The sequence below is a fragment of the Thalassophryne amazonica genome, chromosome 17, assembly GCF_902500255.1.
Source record: "Thalassophryne amazonica chromosome 17, fThaAma1.1, whole genome shotgun sequence".
Taxonomy (NCBI): domain Eukaryota; kingdom Metazoa; phylum Chordata; class Actinopteri; order Batrachoidiformes; family Batrachoididae; genus Thalassophryne; species Thalassophryne amazonica.
The window spans coordinates 45,225,169-45,243,659 of NC_047119.1; the positions used below are offsets into that span (position 1 = coordinate 45,225,169).

Here is an 18,491-nt window from a genome sequence, read left to right on the forward strand (position 1 = left end):
GACATTGTTCAGAAGAACAGCATAGTTTGATTAAAAAGTTGATTGGAGAGGGGAAAACTTATACGCAGGTGCAAAAAATTATAGGCTGTTCATCTACAATGATCTCCAATGCTTTAAAATGGACAAAAAAATCAGAGACGTGTGGAAGAAAACGGAAAACAACCATCAAAATGGACAGAAGAATAACCAGAATGGCAAAGGCTCACCCATTGATCAGCTCCAGGATGATCAAAGACAGTCTGGAGTTACCTGTAAGTGCTGTGACAGTTAGAAGACGCCTGTGTGAAGCTAATTTTTTTTGCAAGAATCCCCTGCAAAGTCCCTCTGTTAAATAAAAGACGTGCAGAAGAGGTTACAATTTGCCAAAGAACACATCAACTGGCCTAAAGAGAAATGGAGGAATATTTTGTGGACTGATAAGAGTAAAATTGTTCTTTTTGGGTCCAAGGGCCGCAGACAGTTTGTGAGACGACCCCCAAACTCTGAATTCAAGCCACAGTTCACAGTGAAGACAGTGAAGCATGGTGGTGCAAGCATCATGATATGGGCATGTTTCTTCTACTATGGTGTTGGGCCTATATATCGCATGCCAGGTATCATGGATCAGTTTGGATATGTCAAAATACTTGAAGAGGTCATGTTGCCTTATGCTGAAGAGGACATGCCCTTGAAATGGGTGTTTCAACAAGACAATGACCCCAAGCACACTAGTAAACCAGCAAAATCTTGGTTCCAAACCAACAAAATTAATGCCTCGCAGATGTGAAGAAATCATGAAAAACTGTGGTTATACAGCTAAATACTAGTTTAGTGATTCACAGGATTGCTAAAAAAGCAGTTTGAACATAATAGTTTTGAGTTTGTAGCGTCAACAGCAGATGCTACTATTATTGTGAACACCCCCCTTTCTACTTTTTTTACTAATAGCCCAATTTCATAGCCTTAAGAGTGTGCATATCATGAATGCTTGGTCTTGTTGGATTTGTGAGAATCTACTGAATCTACTGGTACCTTGTTTCCCATGTAACAATAAGAAATATATTCAAAACCTGGGTTAATCTTTTTAGTCACATAGCACTACTATTATTCTGAACACTACTGTATCTGTTTCCAGAACATTCAAGGAAATGTCATTTCAGTTATCTCAGGGTCTTATTTTGAGTGCATATGCTTGAACAGTTAAATGAACACACTTCAGTATAACCCTCACCCTCTGCCTGTCCCTCACCCCCACCTACACCCCCGTGCTGAGGCAAACAAAGCCACAACGAAAGACAATCCAAACATGGCCTGAGGGAGCGCTCTCCCAGCTACAGGACTGCTTCTCATGGACAGTATGGGATTTATTTTCCAGCCACAACCTGCAGGAGTACACCGACACCGTACTCTCTTACATTAAGAACTGTGTTGACACAGTCACCGTCAACAAAAGGGTCAGGGTTTTTCCAAACCAGAAGCCCTGGATGAACAGCGCAGTCCAGTCCCTATTAAAAAGCCGCAACACCGCCTTTAAATCAGGGGACAGGGCCCTGTACAGCGCAGCCAGGTCCGATCTGACAGGAGGCATCAGAGAAGCCAAGGCTGCCTACAAGGAAAAGATAGATTTTACTAATAGCCCAATTTCATAGCCTTAAGAGTGTGCATATCATGAATGCTTGGTCTTGTTGGATTTGTGAGAATCTACTGAATCTACTGGTACCTTGTTTCCCATGTAACAATAAGAAATATATTCAAAACCTGGATTAATCTTTTTAGTCACATAGCACTACTATTATTCTGAACACTACTGTATGCTCTCTTTGAGAGTTTGTGTCAAGTTAAATATATTCCAGAAGACTGGGGTATGTTTCTTTATTGCATGGACATGTTTTATTTTACTCTTTAAAGACTGATTCCATGTTTAATCATTTGGAAGGAGGTCCACGGGATTAATGCCATCAAGACTAGAACGTGATACACCGTCTGATGATTCATACATTCATTTCTTGATGCTTATCTGGGTGTGGGTCGCGGTGGCAGGAAATCATCAGCTAAGCTGTCACTTCTCTATCCTCGGCCAAGTCCTCTAACTCTTCCTGGAGGAGGTGTTCCCAAGCCAGCTGGGAAATATAATTCCTGCAGCTTTTCCTTGGTCTTCCCTGAAGTCTCCTTCCAATTTGACATGTCTGGAAGACCTCCCAAGGGAGACAAATGGGGGCATCCTGACCAGATGCCTGAACTGCCTCTGCTGGCTTATTTCGATGCCCTCCGATGATTTTGTGAAGTTTTGTACAGACAATCCTCGGGAGACTGTGTGGTCGTGGTTAGTTTGACTCTCTGATTGAATCTATCTGGGGCAAACAAGAAGAAAAAAAAATAACAGACATTTTCACACTGTTAGATTTATTGCAGAAAATCTGTTCAGTAATTTCCATCCATCCATCCATTTTCTTCCGCTTTATCCGGAGTCGGGTCGCGGGGGCAGCAGCTCAAGCAAAGCCTGTTCAGTAATTTTTTTTCTCTAATTTTACATAACGGTTCATTGTCCTTCTAAGTTGTCCCCCCCCTTCCCCCAGAGCCAAAATGACATTTTGCACACTTCTCAGTTTATTCCCAGAAAAACTGCTTTTTACCCGAGGCCAACAAATATGGCCATTGGGTATTGCGAAGGCTTTTCATCTGTCCGTCTGTCTGTGCGCAGCGTAGGTCCAGTCCTATTATGGCCAGGGTCTTCAAATTCACAGGGAACATTCTTGGGACACAGACCTTGGACAAGTTTAAAGATGGCTAACCTTGATGTGTTTTAAGAGATTAAAAAAATCACATTCTCTTTTAATCTGATCCATTTTATTTTTGAGTATTCTTGAATTTCTTAGTGCACAAAGTACACCACAAATCCTACTTTACACCCTCCATAAATCCTGCGTGATGTTGGAAGATAGGGTGGCTCTCTTAGAGAGCTGTGTCCGTAAATTAGAGCAGCTTCTTAGCTCGGTGGAGTTAGATGTTACGGGCACTCCAGATGAAGTTAGTGTTGGACCGGCTAGCGAGCCCATTAGCATCAGCTTAGAAACGCCGGCTGTGGAGGATGGCTTTCGGACTGTGGCTAGGCGGAGGAAGCCCCGTAGGGCTTGGTGCCCAGTTGTGGCACCCTGATCACACTCGCCAGTGCGAACTGTGAATCGGTTCTCCCCCTTGGATTTGCCTGATGTGAATTCTCTGAGCCCACAAGTGACTTCCACTCCTGTCTCCAGGCCGAAACACCGGACTTTAGTGATAGGGGATTCTATCACCCGCAAAGCCAGGTTACAGACGCCGGCTGACGTTAAATGTATTCCTGGGCCCAGAGCTCCCGACATTGCATCTCATCTTACCGTGCTGATGCTGCAGAAGGGAAGACAGATGAAGCAACATGACATGAGATATAGTCACATAGTTATTCACGTTGGCACCAATGATATCAGGATGAAGCACTCAGAGGTCACAAAAATGGACATAGAGAGGACTTGTGACCTTGCTAGAAAGATGTGTCAGCATCGATTAATAGTCTCTGGTCCCCTCCCCTCCCGGGGTACTGATGAGGCGTTTAGCAGGCTGACATCGTTAAATAGGTGGCTGGCGCAGTTTTGTAGACAGCAAGGCTTTATCTTTATTGATAACTGGCCTTCGTTCTGGGGCCACCGTGGCTTGCTGATGACGGACGGCCTCCATCCTACTGGGGAAGGCGCCGCCATCTTGTCTGCGAACATAGATAGAGCTCTACAGGGAGGGTAACATTAGGAATCTACAGCAGGCCACAGAGCAGGTGATTAGAGACCCTGCAAGGCTTATGACAAATGTGGGTGTGGAGTCCATTAGTTTAGCGGGGAATTTAGTGCAGAAAATCCACTATGGTGATAGTGCAGTTTATTTGCCAGGGAGGGAATTTCAACAAGTTGAGACTGTGGCCTGCTTCCGTAGTCATGTCCATAAAAATCATAGAGGGATATGCTTTCCAAACTTAATACCCATTACTATATTGGATGATGTTGAAATTGAGGATGGCCCAGTGGTTGTTCCAGCAATAGCAAAGATTTTGTGTCTGCTACCTACAACGTGCGTGGAATGTCTCAAACCTATACGTACTTCTAGGCATCTTATGTATGCTACTCTGGTACCACCCCTAAACCCAAACAGTTCAACTGTCAACCCCACTGAGGTCCTTAGACTGGGTCTCATTAAGATAAGATCACTGTCCTCAAAATCATTGTTGATCAATGATCTAATTATTGATCATCACTTAGATATGATTGGGCTATGTGAAACCTGGCTTAAATCTGCAGCTGTCCTCCCCTTAAATGAGGCCTGCCCACCAGCATATAGAGGGTTTTCATGTGACGTATCGGTCACATCATTTTGTGTCCCATGGCCATTCTGGATTACGACGCGGTGGCCGCTGAGATACACTACGTGCATTTGGCGAACAATTACAGAAGCTTCAACGTTGGTGTGAAGAAGCCTCACGGCACCGTGGCACTGAGAAAGATCCGCCACTACAAGAAATCCACTGCTCCCAGAATTTTATTTTATTTTATTCGGCAATAAAACTATATAATAATACATAAAATACTGCCGAGGATAACACAAGAACGCTACATTGTGGTCCTCGAGCACCGATCTGCTGATCCGCAAGCTGTCCTTCCAGCATCTGGTGAGAGAAATTGCTCAGGACTTCAAGACGACCTCCGCTTTCAGAGCTCCACTGTGATGCTCTGCAGGAGGCCGGCGAGGCTGACCTGGTCGGCAGCTTCCTAGTTCACAATATCGCAGTGTGACACTGTCGGCCAGTTCGTTACATCACCACTAAATTCACTATCTGGTATAAGATGCGGATCCACTGAACCAAATGCTACACATCTATCACAATAAATAGCTTTATCTCGAGGATTTAAAGCATCGTAATAACCGTACATTCTCTCCATTTTTCTATCACGCGCCAGCCTCCTTGTAATCCAGAATGGGGACGGCACCTGTCCTGCAGCAAATCGGTCACGTGATTGAAAACCCTCTATACATTTAGTCACGTCCCTCGTGATGCGAAGCGAGGCGGGGGTGTTGCTCTTATTTATAAATCTAGGTTTAGCTTATTAGCTGTTGGGGGTCACAAATATAACTCATTTGAGCATCTGATTCTCCACTCTGCTCAGGATATTACACATTGCCAAGGTCAGAAGAATAAAAATCAGTCGTATTACTTTGTCACTGTATATAGGCCTCCTGGCCCATATTCTGAATTCTTAGATGAATTTGGTGCGTTCATCTCTAACTTGTCAACTAGTGTAGATAACATTCTGATCATTGGTGACTTTAACATTCATATAAATAAGCCTTCTGATCCCCTCTGCAAATCATTTATGGAAATCGTGGATGCATTAGGATTTCGGCAATGCATTCGGGATTCGACGCACATTAGTGGAAATACCCTGGATCTGGTTCTCGCACGTGGTATTGCTGTCACGAATATTGACATCATGCCTCTTACATCAGTGGTGTCTGATCACTCACTTATTAAGTTTACAGTTTCGCTGCCGTGTTTAGTGGAACAACAACCTTATATATCATTATGGTGATGCATCAACTCTTCAACTAAGACTGAACTCGAAGCTAGACTGCCTGATGACTTAGCTTCACATTTGACAAATACCCAGTCAGTAGACAGACTTGTGGATAGTTTAAACTCAGTGCTCAAAACTACACTCGACATGATTGCACCACCTGTGTTAAAACCACGCTCCCCCAAATCACAGTCACCTTGGTTCATTGATTATCTGCATGACCTCAAGCATAAAGCTAGAGGTCTAGAACGGAAATGGCGTCATTCAAAATTAGAAGTATTTCACCTTGTGTGGCATGATGCTATCTTAGACTATAAGCATGCATTATTGGCTACAAAGCGGACTTACTACTCTGATTTGATCAACAAAAACAAGCATAACTCAAAGTTCTTGTTCGACACAGTGGTAACACTTATGCATGGACAACCACCTGTAGTTTGCTCTCCTTTTACAGCAAAAGATTTCCTGGATTACTTTGGGAAGAAAATAGAAGACATCAGGTTAAACATATCCCGACATGCCTTAACCCAGCCACTACACCCTGCTATTGAGGCGGGTGCCATTACTGAGGTATTACCTAGATTTAAAGAATTTGATAGTATCTCACTAGGCATGCTGACAAAACTTGTAATGTCAACAAAAAGAGAATCTCTTTGAGCAACTGCAGTCTGCTTTTAGAAAATATCATTCCACAGAGACGGCTATCACTAAAGTGGTGAATGATCTTCTGCTTACAATGGATTCGGACACCCCTACGGTTCTGTTGCTGTTAGATCTCAGTGCTGCATTTGATACAGTGGAGCATCATATTCTACTTGATAGGCTGGAAAATCATTTTGGGATTACTGGGAGTGCCCTTGCATGGCTGACGTCATACTTGACCAGTCATTCTCACTGTGTTTTGTACAGTAACACTACCTCTAACCTTAGTGACATGAAATTTGGGGTTCCACAGGGGTCTGTCTTAGGCCCCCTTTTATATAGCACCCCTTGGGCACATATTGCGGTGTTTTGGGATTACCTTTCACTGCTATGCAGATGATACTCAGTTATACATGCCGATAACTGCTGGTAATCTTGTTCACATAAAATCCTTAGAAGATTGCCTTGCAGCAGTGAGAAGTTGGATGTCTAGAAACTTTCTACTTTTAAACACTGATAAGACTGAAATGATGGTTCTTCGTCCAGTGAGACATCGGCATCAATTTGACCAGTTAACGCTCAGCCTCGGCTCGTGTGTCATACATCACACTGACAAAGTGAGGAACCTTGGGGTAATTTTTGGTCCTTTGTTGTCTTTTGGCCTCCACATTAGAAATATTACTAGGACTGCTTTCTTCCACCTGCGAAATATAGCGAAGATTTGTCCCATCCTGTCTATGGCTGATGCTGAGACCCTGATCCATGCATTTATCTCTTCTAGATTGGACTACTGCAATGTTCTATTTTCTGGTTTACTGCAGTCTAGCATTAGGGGTCTCCAATTGGTTCAAAATGCTGCAGCCAGACTTTTGACACGAAGCAGAAAGTACAACCACATTACACCCATTTTGGTGTCTCTTCACTGGCTTCCTGTCCCAGTGAGATCGGATTTTAAGGTTCTGCTACTAACCTATAAAATTATTCATGGACTGGCACCTACCTAGCTGACCTAATTAAACCGGCCCGGGCTTTACGTTCTCAGGGTGCAGGACTACTTTGTGTCCCTAAGGTGAATAAGAAGTCTGCGAGTCACAGAGCTTTCTCTTATCGTGCCCCTGTTCTGTGGAATGATCTCCCTGCATCAATAAAACAGTCAGATTCTGTGGAGATTTTCAAGTCCAGACTTAAGACGCACTTATTTTCCCTTTCATATGGCTAGCATACTGGTACAGTTTTGTTTTATGCTTTTTACTCTTTTAATTCATTTATTAGTAATTGGAGCGGGCTGCGGCCTCAACTTTACTTAAATTCTGGGTCTTTTAGTGAAGCTTAGGGCTAGTGGCCGGCGATCACCTTAGTATTTCTCTGTTTTTCTTGGTGTTTAATGCTGGCAAATTATACAGTATTTTTTTGTCTTTCTGATGCCTGATTCTGTTTTTTCTCTGTGTTTAAGGTGCAGCTCCATCCAGAGAGGGGAGTTGTATTCGTGTGGCGGATCCTGTTGAGAATGTGAATGCACGGACCCACGTTAGGGGCGTAAATGAGCGGCAATAGGACATACCAATACATCATTTATTGTGCAAAAGTGCAAACAGGTTCAATATGCAGAGTCCAATCAAATAACAAATGGTGACACGTGGCAGGCACGAGGATAGGAGACGCCGATCCAGAGAAGAGCCGGAACCCAAGAAGTTCCACCGGCCAGCCGGAGGCCGCAATACACCAGAGCTGCCAAGTCCTGGTACCCCATGTGGCCACCGCTGAGGCGTCGGACCGGTATGCTGGCAGGAGCAAAAAACAGATGAGATGTGGGTGTGCAACCCAGACAATCAGTTAGCAAACCACAGTAATCCTCCTGAGGGAAAACTCCAAATAACTCCCAGAGTACAGAGGAAACTGGAAAACGTGCAGTGTCAATTGTTATACTAGCAAGTAAGAAGTGAGGAGTGGAGACGCCAACTCCTCCAAACTTCCAACAAACCCAGCTACAAGCTGCAAGTATATAAATCACAACTGCAAAGACTTCAGTAGCAATGAATGTGCAGACGGCACAAAAGGTGAGTAGGTTTACCTGTTAGGAAGCTGATAACTCGGCAGAGTTATGGTGTCTCTCCCAGGCTTTTATGGATGTGGTGATGAGTGGATGCCAGACAGCTGATGACGGCCTAACGGTGCACACCTGGTGGTACAAAAGGCACAGTTGCCCCCTCTAGAGGCCCAAATGCTGCCAACATGGCAGGGCGCCATCTGGTGGTGGGCCAGCAGTACCGTTCTCTTCAGCGGCCCACACAACAGATCCTCCTGTCCTGTGCGCCAATAGCATTTCTTGTATATTTGTCCGTGAATTGTTCTGTGAATTGTTTCTGTAATTTATGTTTGTAGCATGGCCCAGCAGAGGGTCACCCCTTTGAGTCTGGTCTGCTTGAGGTTTCTTCCTCAGAGGTTTTCCTTACCACTGTTGCTCTGGGGCTTGGTAAGATTAGACCTTACCTGTGTAAAGCGCTTTGAGGCAACTCTGTTGTGATTTGGCGCTATATAAATGAAAATAAATTGAATTGAAATTGAATTGAATTGAAATTGAGTGACATGTGTGACAGCCAATCAGAGTAGAACTGCACTGTGACATCAGTTGCTGGTCTCTTCAAAACTACTGTTTATATACATGTTTCTTATATATTATGTAAAAATAAACACTTCTAAAACTGAAAACGCTGTTCTCGGAACCTAATAACACCTCTGAACTTATTTACAAGACATTTTGCCAAGGTTTGCATGGTGACATCACTTTCTGGTGTAGCTACTTGCTAACAGCTTCGTTTCTGGTATATTGGGAGAAATAAACACTTCTAAAACTGAAAAGGCTGTTTTTGTAACCTGATAACACCTCTGGAGTCATTTACAAGACATTTTGCGGCTATGGAGTTAAATTTGTCTCATGAATAAGTGCAAATGCACAGAGGGTGACTATAAATATTCCTTGATTTGCCACAACATGAACAAATGAATGATTTGATTTGAACATGTACAAATTGTCTGTAAAAGGATCTCTAATGATTAAACAACTGCAAAGTATGAAGAACACAATGCTCATACGGCGGATGGTATTTTGCATTGTACTATATTCTGTTCTGTATATAGATTCCTTGAATTAATGCCAGCCTACACAAAGATTTTCATTTTTCATTTCTAAAAGCCCTACTGGGCACCCAAAAGGGCCAAAAAAAGCGCCTTCTGATTTTTCTTGAAAACTGTGTTCAATTAATTTTTCTGACATTTTATAGACCATTCATAGCAACCTGGTTCTCACGGCAAGTCATGATCAGCCGGATGAAATATACTGTGACATCTAATCTATTGGTTCGTGATATTGTGACAAAAAGCGCCCATTTTCGTCACAGAAGCACAAATCATTCCGTGATGGCTGCACGAAATTAAAGTGAAGCGTGGGGGTTGGGTTGGTTATATTTAGGGTTGGGGGACGGAGTAGGATTAGGTTATGGTTAAGGTTAAAGTTGGGGGTAGGAGTAGGGTTAGTAGTAGTGAGTCAAAAAAAAAAAACCCGTCACGAAAATTTGGATTCATTTCATGAAGGGAGCACGAAAATAAAAAGTGAGACTGGGCGTTCATAGACCTTATAGACAACTAGAAATTACTTACTTATTTCCACTTTTCCCATACGCTGTGAAAATTACTCTTTCTTTATCCAGAGAACTTCAGGGTTCCTTATCCTAACCTCTTTGTCCTCCAGGGTGGCTTTGATTCTGGCTTCTTGTATCACTGTAAATTTTCTGAGGACCAGGATGAGGATCCGGACCAGCGGCAGGACGAGCCTTTTGATTTCCAGCCTGTCCACAACACAGACGATGATCCTGTTTGTTCAGTTACCTTCAGGTACTCCTGAATGAATTAGTACAATTCTCCATGTAATCAGTCTTGACAGAGGGACATAGAAACCACCACCTGTCCCCCAGATTTTCTGTCCTGTGTAGCACCTGGTTTTGGTTTTATGACATAGTTACTGTCATGAACACAGTTTTCAGTAAGTGCCGGTAGCTGTCCTCCAGAAACAATATGTGACAAACGCACTGTAGGCTACCTGCTGGACACCAAACACAGAGCTTATCAAATTAAAAAACAGTAGTTTTTAGTCGTATCTCATGACTTCATTTGCATTATCAGGTGACCCTTCATGGGGATGTGATCCTGTGAGAAACAATAAGATGTGTTAGAGATTAGCTGGTGAAGAAACTGGAACATCAAGCAGCTAATCCGGAAAGTAATTGTACTTTTTACTCAATGCTTTCTTCAGTAGTCCACCGCGTCAATATTTTCACAATGAGGGTTAAGATTTGCTCACTGTAACATTATTTTGGATTGAAGGAATGGAATGTAAACTGCAGTCAGAGGAAATAAACCCATGTGTGTGTATTTTTGATGTTTTGATAATCTGACTATTCCACTCACCCGGTGTGTTGATGTTTCGTAGCTCTAATCGGCAGCTGATGCTTTGTGGCATGCACTCGGGCTCCATCAGAGCTTATCCCCTGCAGCCCGACGACCACAGCCTGTCCTCCATGGAGGCCTACTGGTCTCTTAGCATCCACGACAACCAATACGGACCCCTGAGGCACATTCTCTGTAGTCACGATGACAAATTTATCCTGACAGCAGGAGAGGACGGCAACATCTTCTCCTTCAGCCTGATTCCTCCAGAGCAGCTGCAGCTCAAGAAGGCCAAAGTACCTTCACCCAGGGTGAGAATAACCAACCAGACATTCCCTACGTCAGAAGATTTCGCCACTTTACTCATTTTTGTTTCTCTGTCATTTAATCAGAAAACAGTTGCCATATTTTCCAGGCTATGTTGTCGTTTTTGTTTCTTTTTTGATACTAGCTTGGGAGGCTACAGTTTATATGTCAAAAAAAAAAGAAAATATGGTGTAATGGAACATAAACATCACACTTCGGTACATTTTTAAATGTACCGAAGTGGGAGGTGTAATCCAGCATGGCGATATTTGGGTCCTGTTTCTTCACATCAGTACCATGTCTACACAAAGCTTTGAGATTCTGGGTCAAGCTGATTGGTTCTACTTGCCAGTAGAACCCAATCAGTGTATTGTTTGGCTGGAACGTACTGAGGCAAAGTATGAATATGTTCCAGCTTTCACCTCACTTCGTTCCATTGAAAGAATGAAAAATATTAATTATTTGTTTATATAATGGCTAAAATAGATCCTTGTCATTTGATATTTTATTAATTTATAAACAACAGAAAAGGGACTTAAATTGTGGTGTTCGTTACTGGGGCTTTGATGTCAACAGTCCAACACAAACTTTAAATAGGAGTCCAAAATTGTTCAAGTCAAAGTCAAAGTCAGCTTTATTGTCAAATATGCTATACATGCTCAACATACAGCACAGATGAAATTTCAGTTCTGTCAGACCCACGGTGCAGAGTATAGAATAAAAACTACTACTAAGCAAAGTAAAAAAATTTACCTTAAATATTACTGATTTACAAAATAAAAATAATATAAAACAGTATAAACAGTGTAGGTCATGTAAGTATAACAGTATGATGCTGTTGTGCAAATGGCAAAAGTGTACTATTGTAAACAGTATGACATTAATATGATGCAGTGGATACAGTGTAATACAGTATAACAGTATAATACAGTGGTGGAAGTGGCAGTGTGCTGATGATAGTGCAATGACTGTATACTAATGTACCAGTATCAGTACAGGCGATCCTGATGTGGATGCAGTAGTGCAATGGGGGAGGATAAAATGAGGTGTGCGTGGGCATGCAGGGTCAGTGGTGGGGGGGCGAGTGGGGGCAGAGAATGGAGGGAGTTGAGCATACTGACTGCCTGGTGGAAGAAACTGTCTTTGAGCCTGCTGGTTTTGGCCCGGAGACTCTGCATTCTCCTCCCCGACGGCAGAAGGGTAAAAAGACTGTGAGTTGGGTGGGTGGGGTCACCTGCGATCCTGGTGGCTTTGCAGGTGAGGGGGGTGTGGTAGATGTCGAGCAGAGAGGGGAGAGGGACACCGATGATCTTCCCAGCTGCTTTCACAGTGCGCTGCAGGATCTTGCGGCAGGATACGGTGCAGGCACCGTACCACACAGTGATGCTGCTGGTCAGGATGCTCTCGATGGTACCCCTGTAGAAGGAGTACATGATGGGGGTCGGGGCTCTTGCTTTCCTCGGTTTCCGCAGAAAGTAGAGTCACTGTTGGGCTTTTTTGGCCAGAGATGTAGTGTTGATATTCCAGGACAGGTCTTGGGAGATGTGTACACGCAGGAACTTTGTGCTGCTCACCCGCTCCACTTCAGCTGCCATTGATGGTTAGTGGAGCATGCTGAGCGGGCTCTCTCCTGAAGTCCACGACAATCTCCTTCGTCTTCTCCACGTTCAGGTGGAGATTGTTGTCTGTGCACCACGTGGCCAGGCGGCTCACCTCACTCCTGTAGCTTGTCTCATCGTTGTTGTTGGTGAGACCCACCACAGTCGTGTCATCTGCGAACTTGATGAAGAGGTTGGAACTGGATGTAGGTGTGCAGTCGTGGGTCAGCAGAGTGAAGAGGAGGGGGCTCAGCACACATCCTTGGGGGGCTCCTGTGTTCAGTGTGATGGTTCTCAGTCAACTTGAAAAAACAGATAGTTCAAAAATAATTCTGACGATGTAGTCCGTGATGCCATGCACTGACTTTGTGTACTTTCAAAAAAAAAAAAAAAGACTTTGTGTACTTCCTCAGTTTAGCAAAAAATCAAATCGGAAATTAGTCCAGCTTTTCATCCTAACAGCTCTTTGTGCCTCCAGATGGCTCACAGCGTAGTGGATTTGTTATTTGTGTGTGTATGTTAGAGGAATTAGCACTGTCAGTTATCTCCTTCAAATCATCATCGTCAGCAAAACAACCTCTGTCAAACGCTGCCCCCACTACTGGGCAGTGGTTGCAGCATGCAATGGTATAAAACGTATGGAACCAAATTTGCACGCTAAATGGAACTAAATTGCACGCTGAATGCAATGCAGCACATAATCCATGTCACGTGACATACAAAGCACCAATCAAATGACAAGGATCCACTCAGCCATCATATAACAGGTGATATGTGTTGGTTGGTCTAACAAAATAACCCAAGATGGCAGACTATGCTCCCAGTCAGCTGTTTCAAGTTCATGTGTTTGGTATTTTTCTGTTATATTTTGTAAATGTAAGGGAGAAATGCAGTTTTATATTTTATCATAAATACAATATTATCATTATCATTACATTTTTACACCCTAATTTCAGTATTGGTCCCCCCCCAAAAAATCCATATTGGCCAGGCTGTACTTGCCAGTCACATTGCATCAGTGGGCTGTTTGTACAGTTTCCAGAGCCAGTGAAGGCATTTTATAAGGGTTTGGTGTAAATGCAGGGGTTCATAATTCACTTTAAATCAAGGGTTTAGAGTGTCTGTTCCCTGCACTGGTCAGATATTTATATTCAATTTTTGGAAACGATTACAGCAGACTGATTCAGGTTGAATAGGTGAGAGCTATTGTGTAGCAGGGTGAATGTTGTCCAGTCTTAATGAAGCAGTGATGTCTTATTAACAGCTGGGTCTGGAGAATGAGGGCATTGCTCGGGATATTGAAGACCCAACATCTTACAGGTTACCATAAATAAAACACTTCCTTTTCCTCTTTCTTAGCCTGCCTGTATTTACTTTTTTGTTGTAGATTGAGGCATTGACACATTTCAGATTTCAGTGATTTCTTCATTTTAATTATTGATGTTCTATTTTAAATCCTCCTCTTTCCAGCATAGAGATGGCAAAGCAGATGCTGGAGAAGGACAGGATGAACCAAGCGGCTGAGCTGAAGGTTGCGAGGAAGCGCGAGAAACTGGTCGAGCTGCAAAAAAAATTTAAGCAACTGTATAATGAGAACCACTGTCTGCCACAGCATGTTCGCCTGCAACCTGCGGTACACACAAACTCTAACCTACATAACCCTAGTGCACTCAGAAAAATCCTGAACCCTACAATACCCATTTCATCTCAGATGTTTTTTTTTTTTTATTGAGTGGTGGCTTCTCTGGTTGTTCCTGTTAATGGATTAAGGTTTCTGATCAAATACTACAATGTAAGCTAAAGCACTGTCCTCGTGAGAGATGAAGACATATGTTGTCTGTGTGTATGTATGTAGGACTTGCAGCTGGATCGGTGTTTTGCTGAACAGGCTGAGCGGGTGAAAGAACAGCGAGTGATGGAGGTCAGGAAGCAGCTGGGCTCGGAGGAGGAGCGCTGTCGTATTGCACTGAAAAAACTACAGGACCAGTACGGATCTCCACAAACACATCATACTTTATTTGTATCCAACATGCAATACTACAGATTTGAGATATTTTAGGTCCATAGATGGTGTTTGAAAAAACAGGACTTGCTGATGCAGGAATGTTTATTGACTACCCCTTTCTTACAGCACAGATCATCATCTCCATCTCACTCTGTACTCCATGATACAAACTTCTCTGACACCAACCACCTGGCTGTCCTCCCTCACCACATCCATAAATCTCCTCTTTGGTCTTCCTCTTCTCCTGCCTAGCGGTTCCATTGTCAGCACATCACCCCTCTCTACATGTCCAGACTACCTCAATCTCATCTCTCTCACTTTGCCTCCAAACTGTCCAATCTTCACTCTTCCCTATCCATCTGACATACTTATTCCTATTCCTGAACAACCTGGTCTCATGGCAAGTCATGATTCAGCAGCACGAAATACACATTAATCTATTGGTTCGTGATACTGTGATGTAAAGCGCCTCATTTTTGTCACAGCAGCACAAATTCATTCTAATTCATTCTGTGACGGCTGCATGAAATTAAAAGTGAAGTGGGGGTCGGGGTGGTTATGGTTAGGGTGGGGGGAAGGAGTAAGATTAGGTTATGGTTAAGGTTAGGGTTGAGGGTAGGAGTAGGGTTAGTAATAGTGAGTTTAAAAAACCCGTCACGAAAATTTGACTCATTTCGTCACAGGAGCACGAAAAGAAAAAACGTGAGACTGGGTTGTCCTGAACCATCCACATACTTTGAAGGAAAATCACCATAACCGTCCACCTTTCCACATTCCTTTTCTTTACAGTGTAGCTTCCCATCACCTCCTCATCAAAAATATTCCTTCTCCTCCATCTCACATCCCACTTATGGGGCATATGCACTGATGACATTCATTGTCATCCCTTGGTTTTCCTGCTTCATATTCATCATTCTGTCAGTCTTCACCTCCACTGTTAATACATACTTCCTTCAGGAATATGACTTTCCCCATATTTCCTCCCATCCACACCATGGAGGAACAGTCTGAACCCATCTCTGATGCTGCTTACTCCTCTTTCACTCTCTCATATAGACAGCATTTTGACCTTTTCTCCTCTCCATCTTACCACCCAGCTCACTCTCCCAGTCACAATGCTAACATTCAAAAGTCCAACTCTCACCTCCACCCTTCTTCTTTTCCTGTTGCCTGCTGACACACATTTCCCCAACTTTTCCAAATTTGTCCAATGAGTTGGCCAACAGTAGCAGTGTTAGTTGTTGGTAACTCAGATCCTGACTGATCCATTCTAGAAGTCCAGTGTGTGAGCTGCATACACGTGTTGGCACAGAATTTACTCCGGATGTCCTTCCTGGTACATCCCTCCTCATTTTTCTGGGTTGAGGCCCAGCACTTAGCTTGTGCACCACCCAGTAGCTGGGTTCCAAGCACAAAACATGTTTGCGACAAACATTAATTTTTGCTTAAATCTGAATTACTCACTCCGACAGGCAGCATGGTCGTCTTTTCTCATATTAACACTGTTCAGTGTGTAACTGGCATTTTCACTTTCAAGAAAATGTTTGTATGTCACAGACAAAAGCCTGTTGATAGTCTACGTCCAGGTAATTGTTAATTTATATTCTTGTCTGTTGCTCCATTTGAAACTACTTTTTCAAAGCAGGGCATAAGACAGAAAATTACAGCATTTTCTAAAATAACAAGAAAGCTTAGCAGAGCGGTTGACCATCATATAGGGTGTGTACTTTCTATTATACCTGTTCTCATCTCTGCCTGTCTGAGAATGTTATTTGGTTCTGAACAGGATTGTTGCATGGGTAACTTTTCCAGCAACTAATTTAATGTGCAGTTGAATTTTCCTCACTAATATCCCTGAAAAGTACTTAAAAGATCTAAACACTGAAATGTACAATTAGTGCAGAAGCAACAAATCTAACGCTCCCCTTTTCCTTTGTTTCAGGTTCAAGGACTCTCTGGAGTCTCAAGTGGTTACTGTGGTTTGCCATACACAGCCGTCACAGTGTCACTTCCTACCGTCTGCAGGCGCTCACCGAGGACTCATACAGGCTCAGGCAGCAGGAACAACCCGGACAGCTGAATGGTGCTGCTGCTGCGCAGGAAGGGAAAAAAAACAGAATTAATCATGCAAAGGACAAACCGGAAGGTAAGACACCAAAGACCTTTATGTGACATAAGACTTTAAGCCCCAAAACCTTCTTAAGACACTGCCTGTGTGCATTGTTGGCCTCCAGAGGAAGAAGTGCTGCGCCTCCCTGTGGTGCGTTCACAAGGCTTAAAGCTGGCAGATCAGCAGATCGAGCGGCTCCGTAAAGCTGCAGAGAAAGCTGGGCGAGCACGGGCCAAGATAGAGAAGAGGAAGCAAGAGTGGGCCCAACTGTGAGTGTCAGTGTCAAAGAACCAGTCACCTGACCAGGTGATGTCTGTCCAGGTGAGCACTTTGACCTTTTTCACCCTCAGTTATGCAGAAAAGCCAGGCGAGAACTGTGAGGATCCAAAGGATGTGAAGGCCATCCAGGAAGCCACAAAAAACATCGGTGATCTGAAACTGAAGTCCGCCAAAGACTTTGTGGTGCCGAACACCTGCAAATGAAACACTGAGAGCAAGCGAGCAGAGCTGGCAGCGCTGGAGGAGAAGGTTAAAAACAGTTTTTCTGTCACAGCATCGAAACATTCTGAGTGGAAGAGGATATTCACCTGTATATTTGACCACTGGTATACATCGTTTTACACTTTGCAGTTAAAATTTTGTCATTTGTAATAGTGATAAAAACTGGCCAATTTTATGTTAAGACACAGATTATGCTGTTCTAATGAATGAGGAGCAATTGAGTAATACAGTGCCTTGCAAAAGTACTCAGCCCCTTGGTATTTCACATATTTTAATTTGTTTATGCCATTTCAAATACAAAAAATAAATCAGGCTTCTCAATAGGAACATTTCTAAAATTGTCTTACTTAAAGTCAAACTCAAATCAAATCTCTACAACTTGATATAAACTAACTAAAAATATAAAAGCCAAAGTGATGGGTTCCATAAGTAATGGAACCCTTTGGTATAATACTTAACAATAGTCAGTTTCATTTCCAGTTTTCTTCAAACAAGTCAGGGGATTGATACATGAACATTTCCAAGTCACTGAATATGTCTTGGGCTTTATTTGCATCAGTTACAAATAAATACAAACAGTATGGCACGCTCTGGTAAATCTGCATGGAGTAGACAGTTCTCAAAAACTGAGTGACTGTGCAAGACGGAGAAGAGTGAGGAAAGACACTAAGACACCCAGACAACCCAGAAGAAGTTATAGGCTTCTGTGGCTGTGATTGGAGAGATTGTGCAGAGAGTGTGTTTTGCATTTTGTATCCCCAATTATACACATATTTTATCCATCGGCTTCTTTGATGTAATTTAGATAGTTGAAAAGGTGACTTTAACTTTATTCATGTTCATGGATTTACACACTATTTTTCTTCCGCGGGGGCACATTGAGTCACTTAATGAGGTCCACAAAATATTAGTTAAAGTTCTTCCGCACTACTGTTAGCTTCAGAGCCCTGTACATTAAAAGCATGACTTAATTGTGACGGCCACTTTTGTGTTCGTCCCCACAGATCCATGAGAAGCAGGCGGAGATGAACAGCCGGATTATAGCACTACGAGATGCCAAGATTCAGCTGGTTTCGCGGTTATCTGCTCTGGTTCAGCAGTTTCAGACGGTCCAGAACCATATGGAAGCTCATCACCACCGCCGCCCACCAGCTGTGCCCACTATACGGCCAGAGGAAACCCCAGAGAAGAAGTTGCGCTGCAGCTGTGCAGCTCTGGAGCGATACCGGCTCCTCAGGAACCAAGCGCTGAACCGGTTCTAGTCTGAGCCATTAACATATTGAATAACATTTTGAATATTACACTTGGTGATG

At 43.2% G+C, this 18,491-nt stretch overlaps 1 protein-coding gene across 1 annotated transcript in view; it reads left to right on the forward strand.

Annotated features, from left to right (window-relative positions):
* The window catches only part of LOC117529214 (cilia- and flagella-associated protein 44), a 52,922-nt gene that overhangs the window by 22,422 nt on the left and 12,009 nt on the right, over nt 1-18,491 (forward strand). Inside the window, 10 exon segments of the mRNA XM_034191934.1 lie at nt 9,964-10,106; nt 10,702-10,969; nt 13,827-13,882; nt 14,033-14,195; nt 14,418-14,548; nt 16,510-16,549; nt 16,551-16,713; nt 16,802-16,946; nt 17,028-17,205; nt 18,183-18,433. Coding sequence (XP_034047825.1) covers nt 9,964-10,106; nt 10,702-10,969; nt 13,827-13,882; nt 14,033-14,195; nt 14,418-14,548; nt 16,510-16,549; nt 16,551-16,713; nt 16,802-16,946; nt 17,028-17,205; nt 18,183-18,433 — 1,538 coding nt within the window.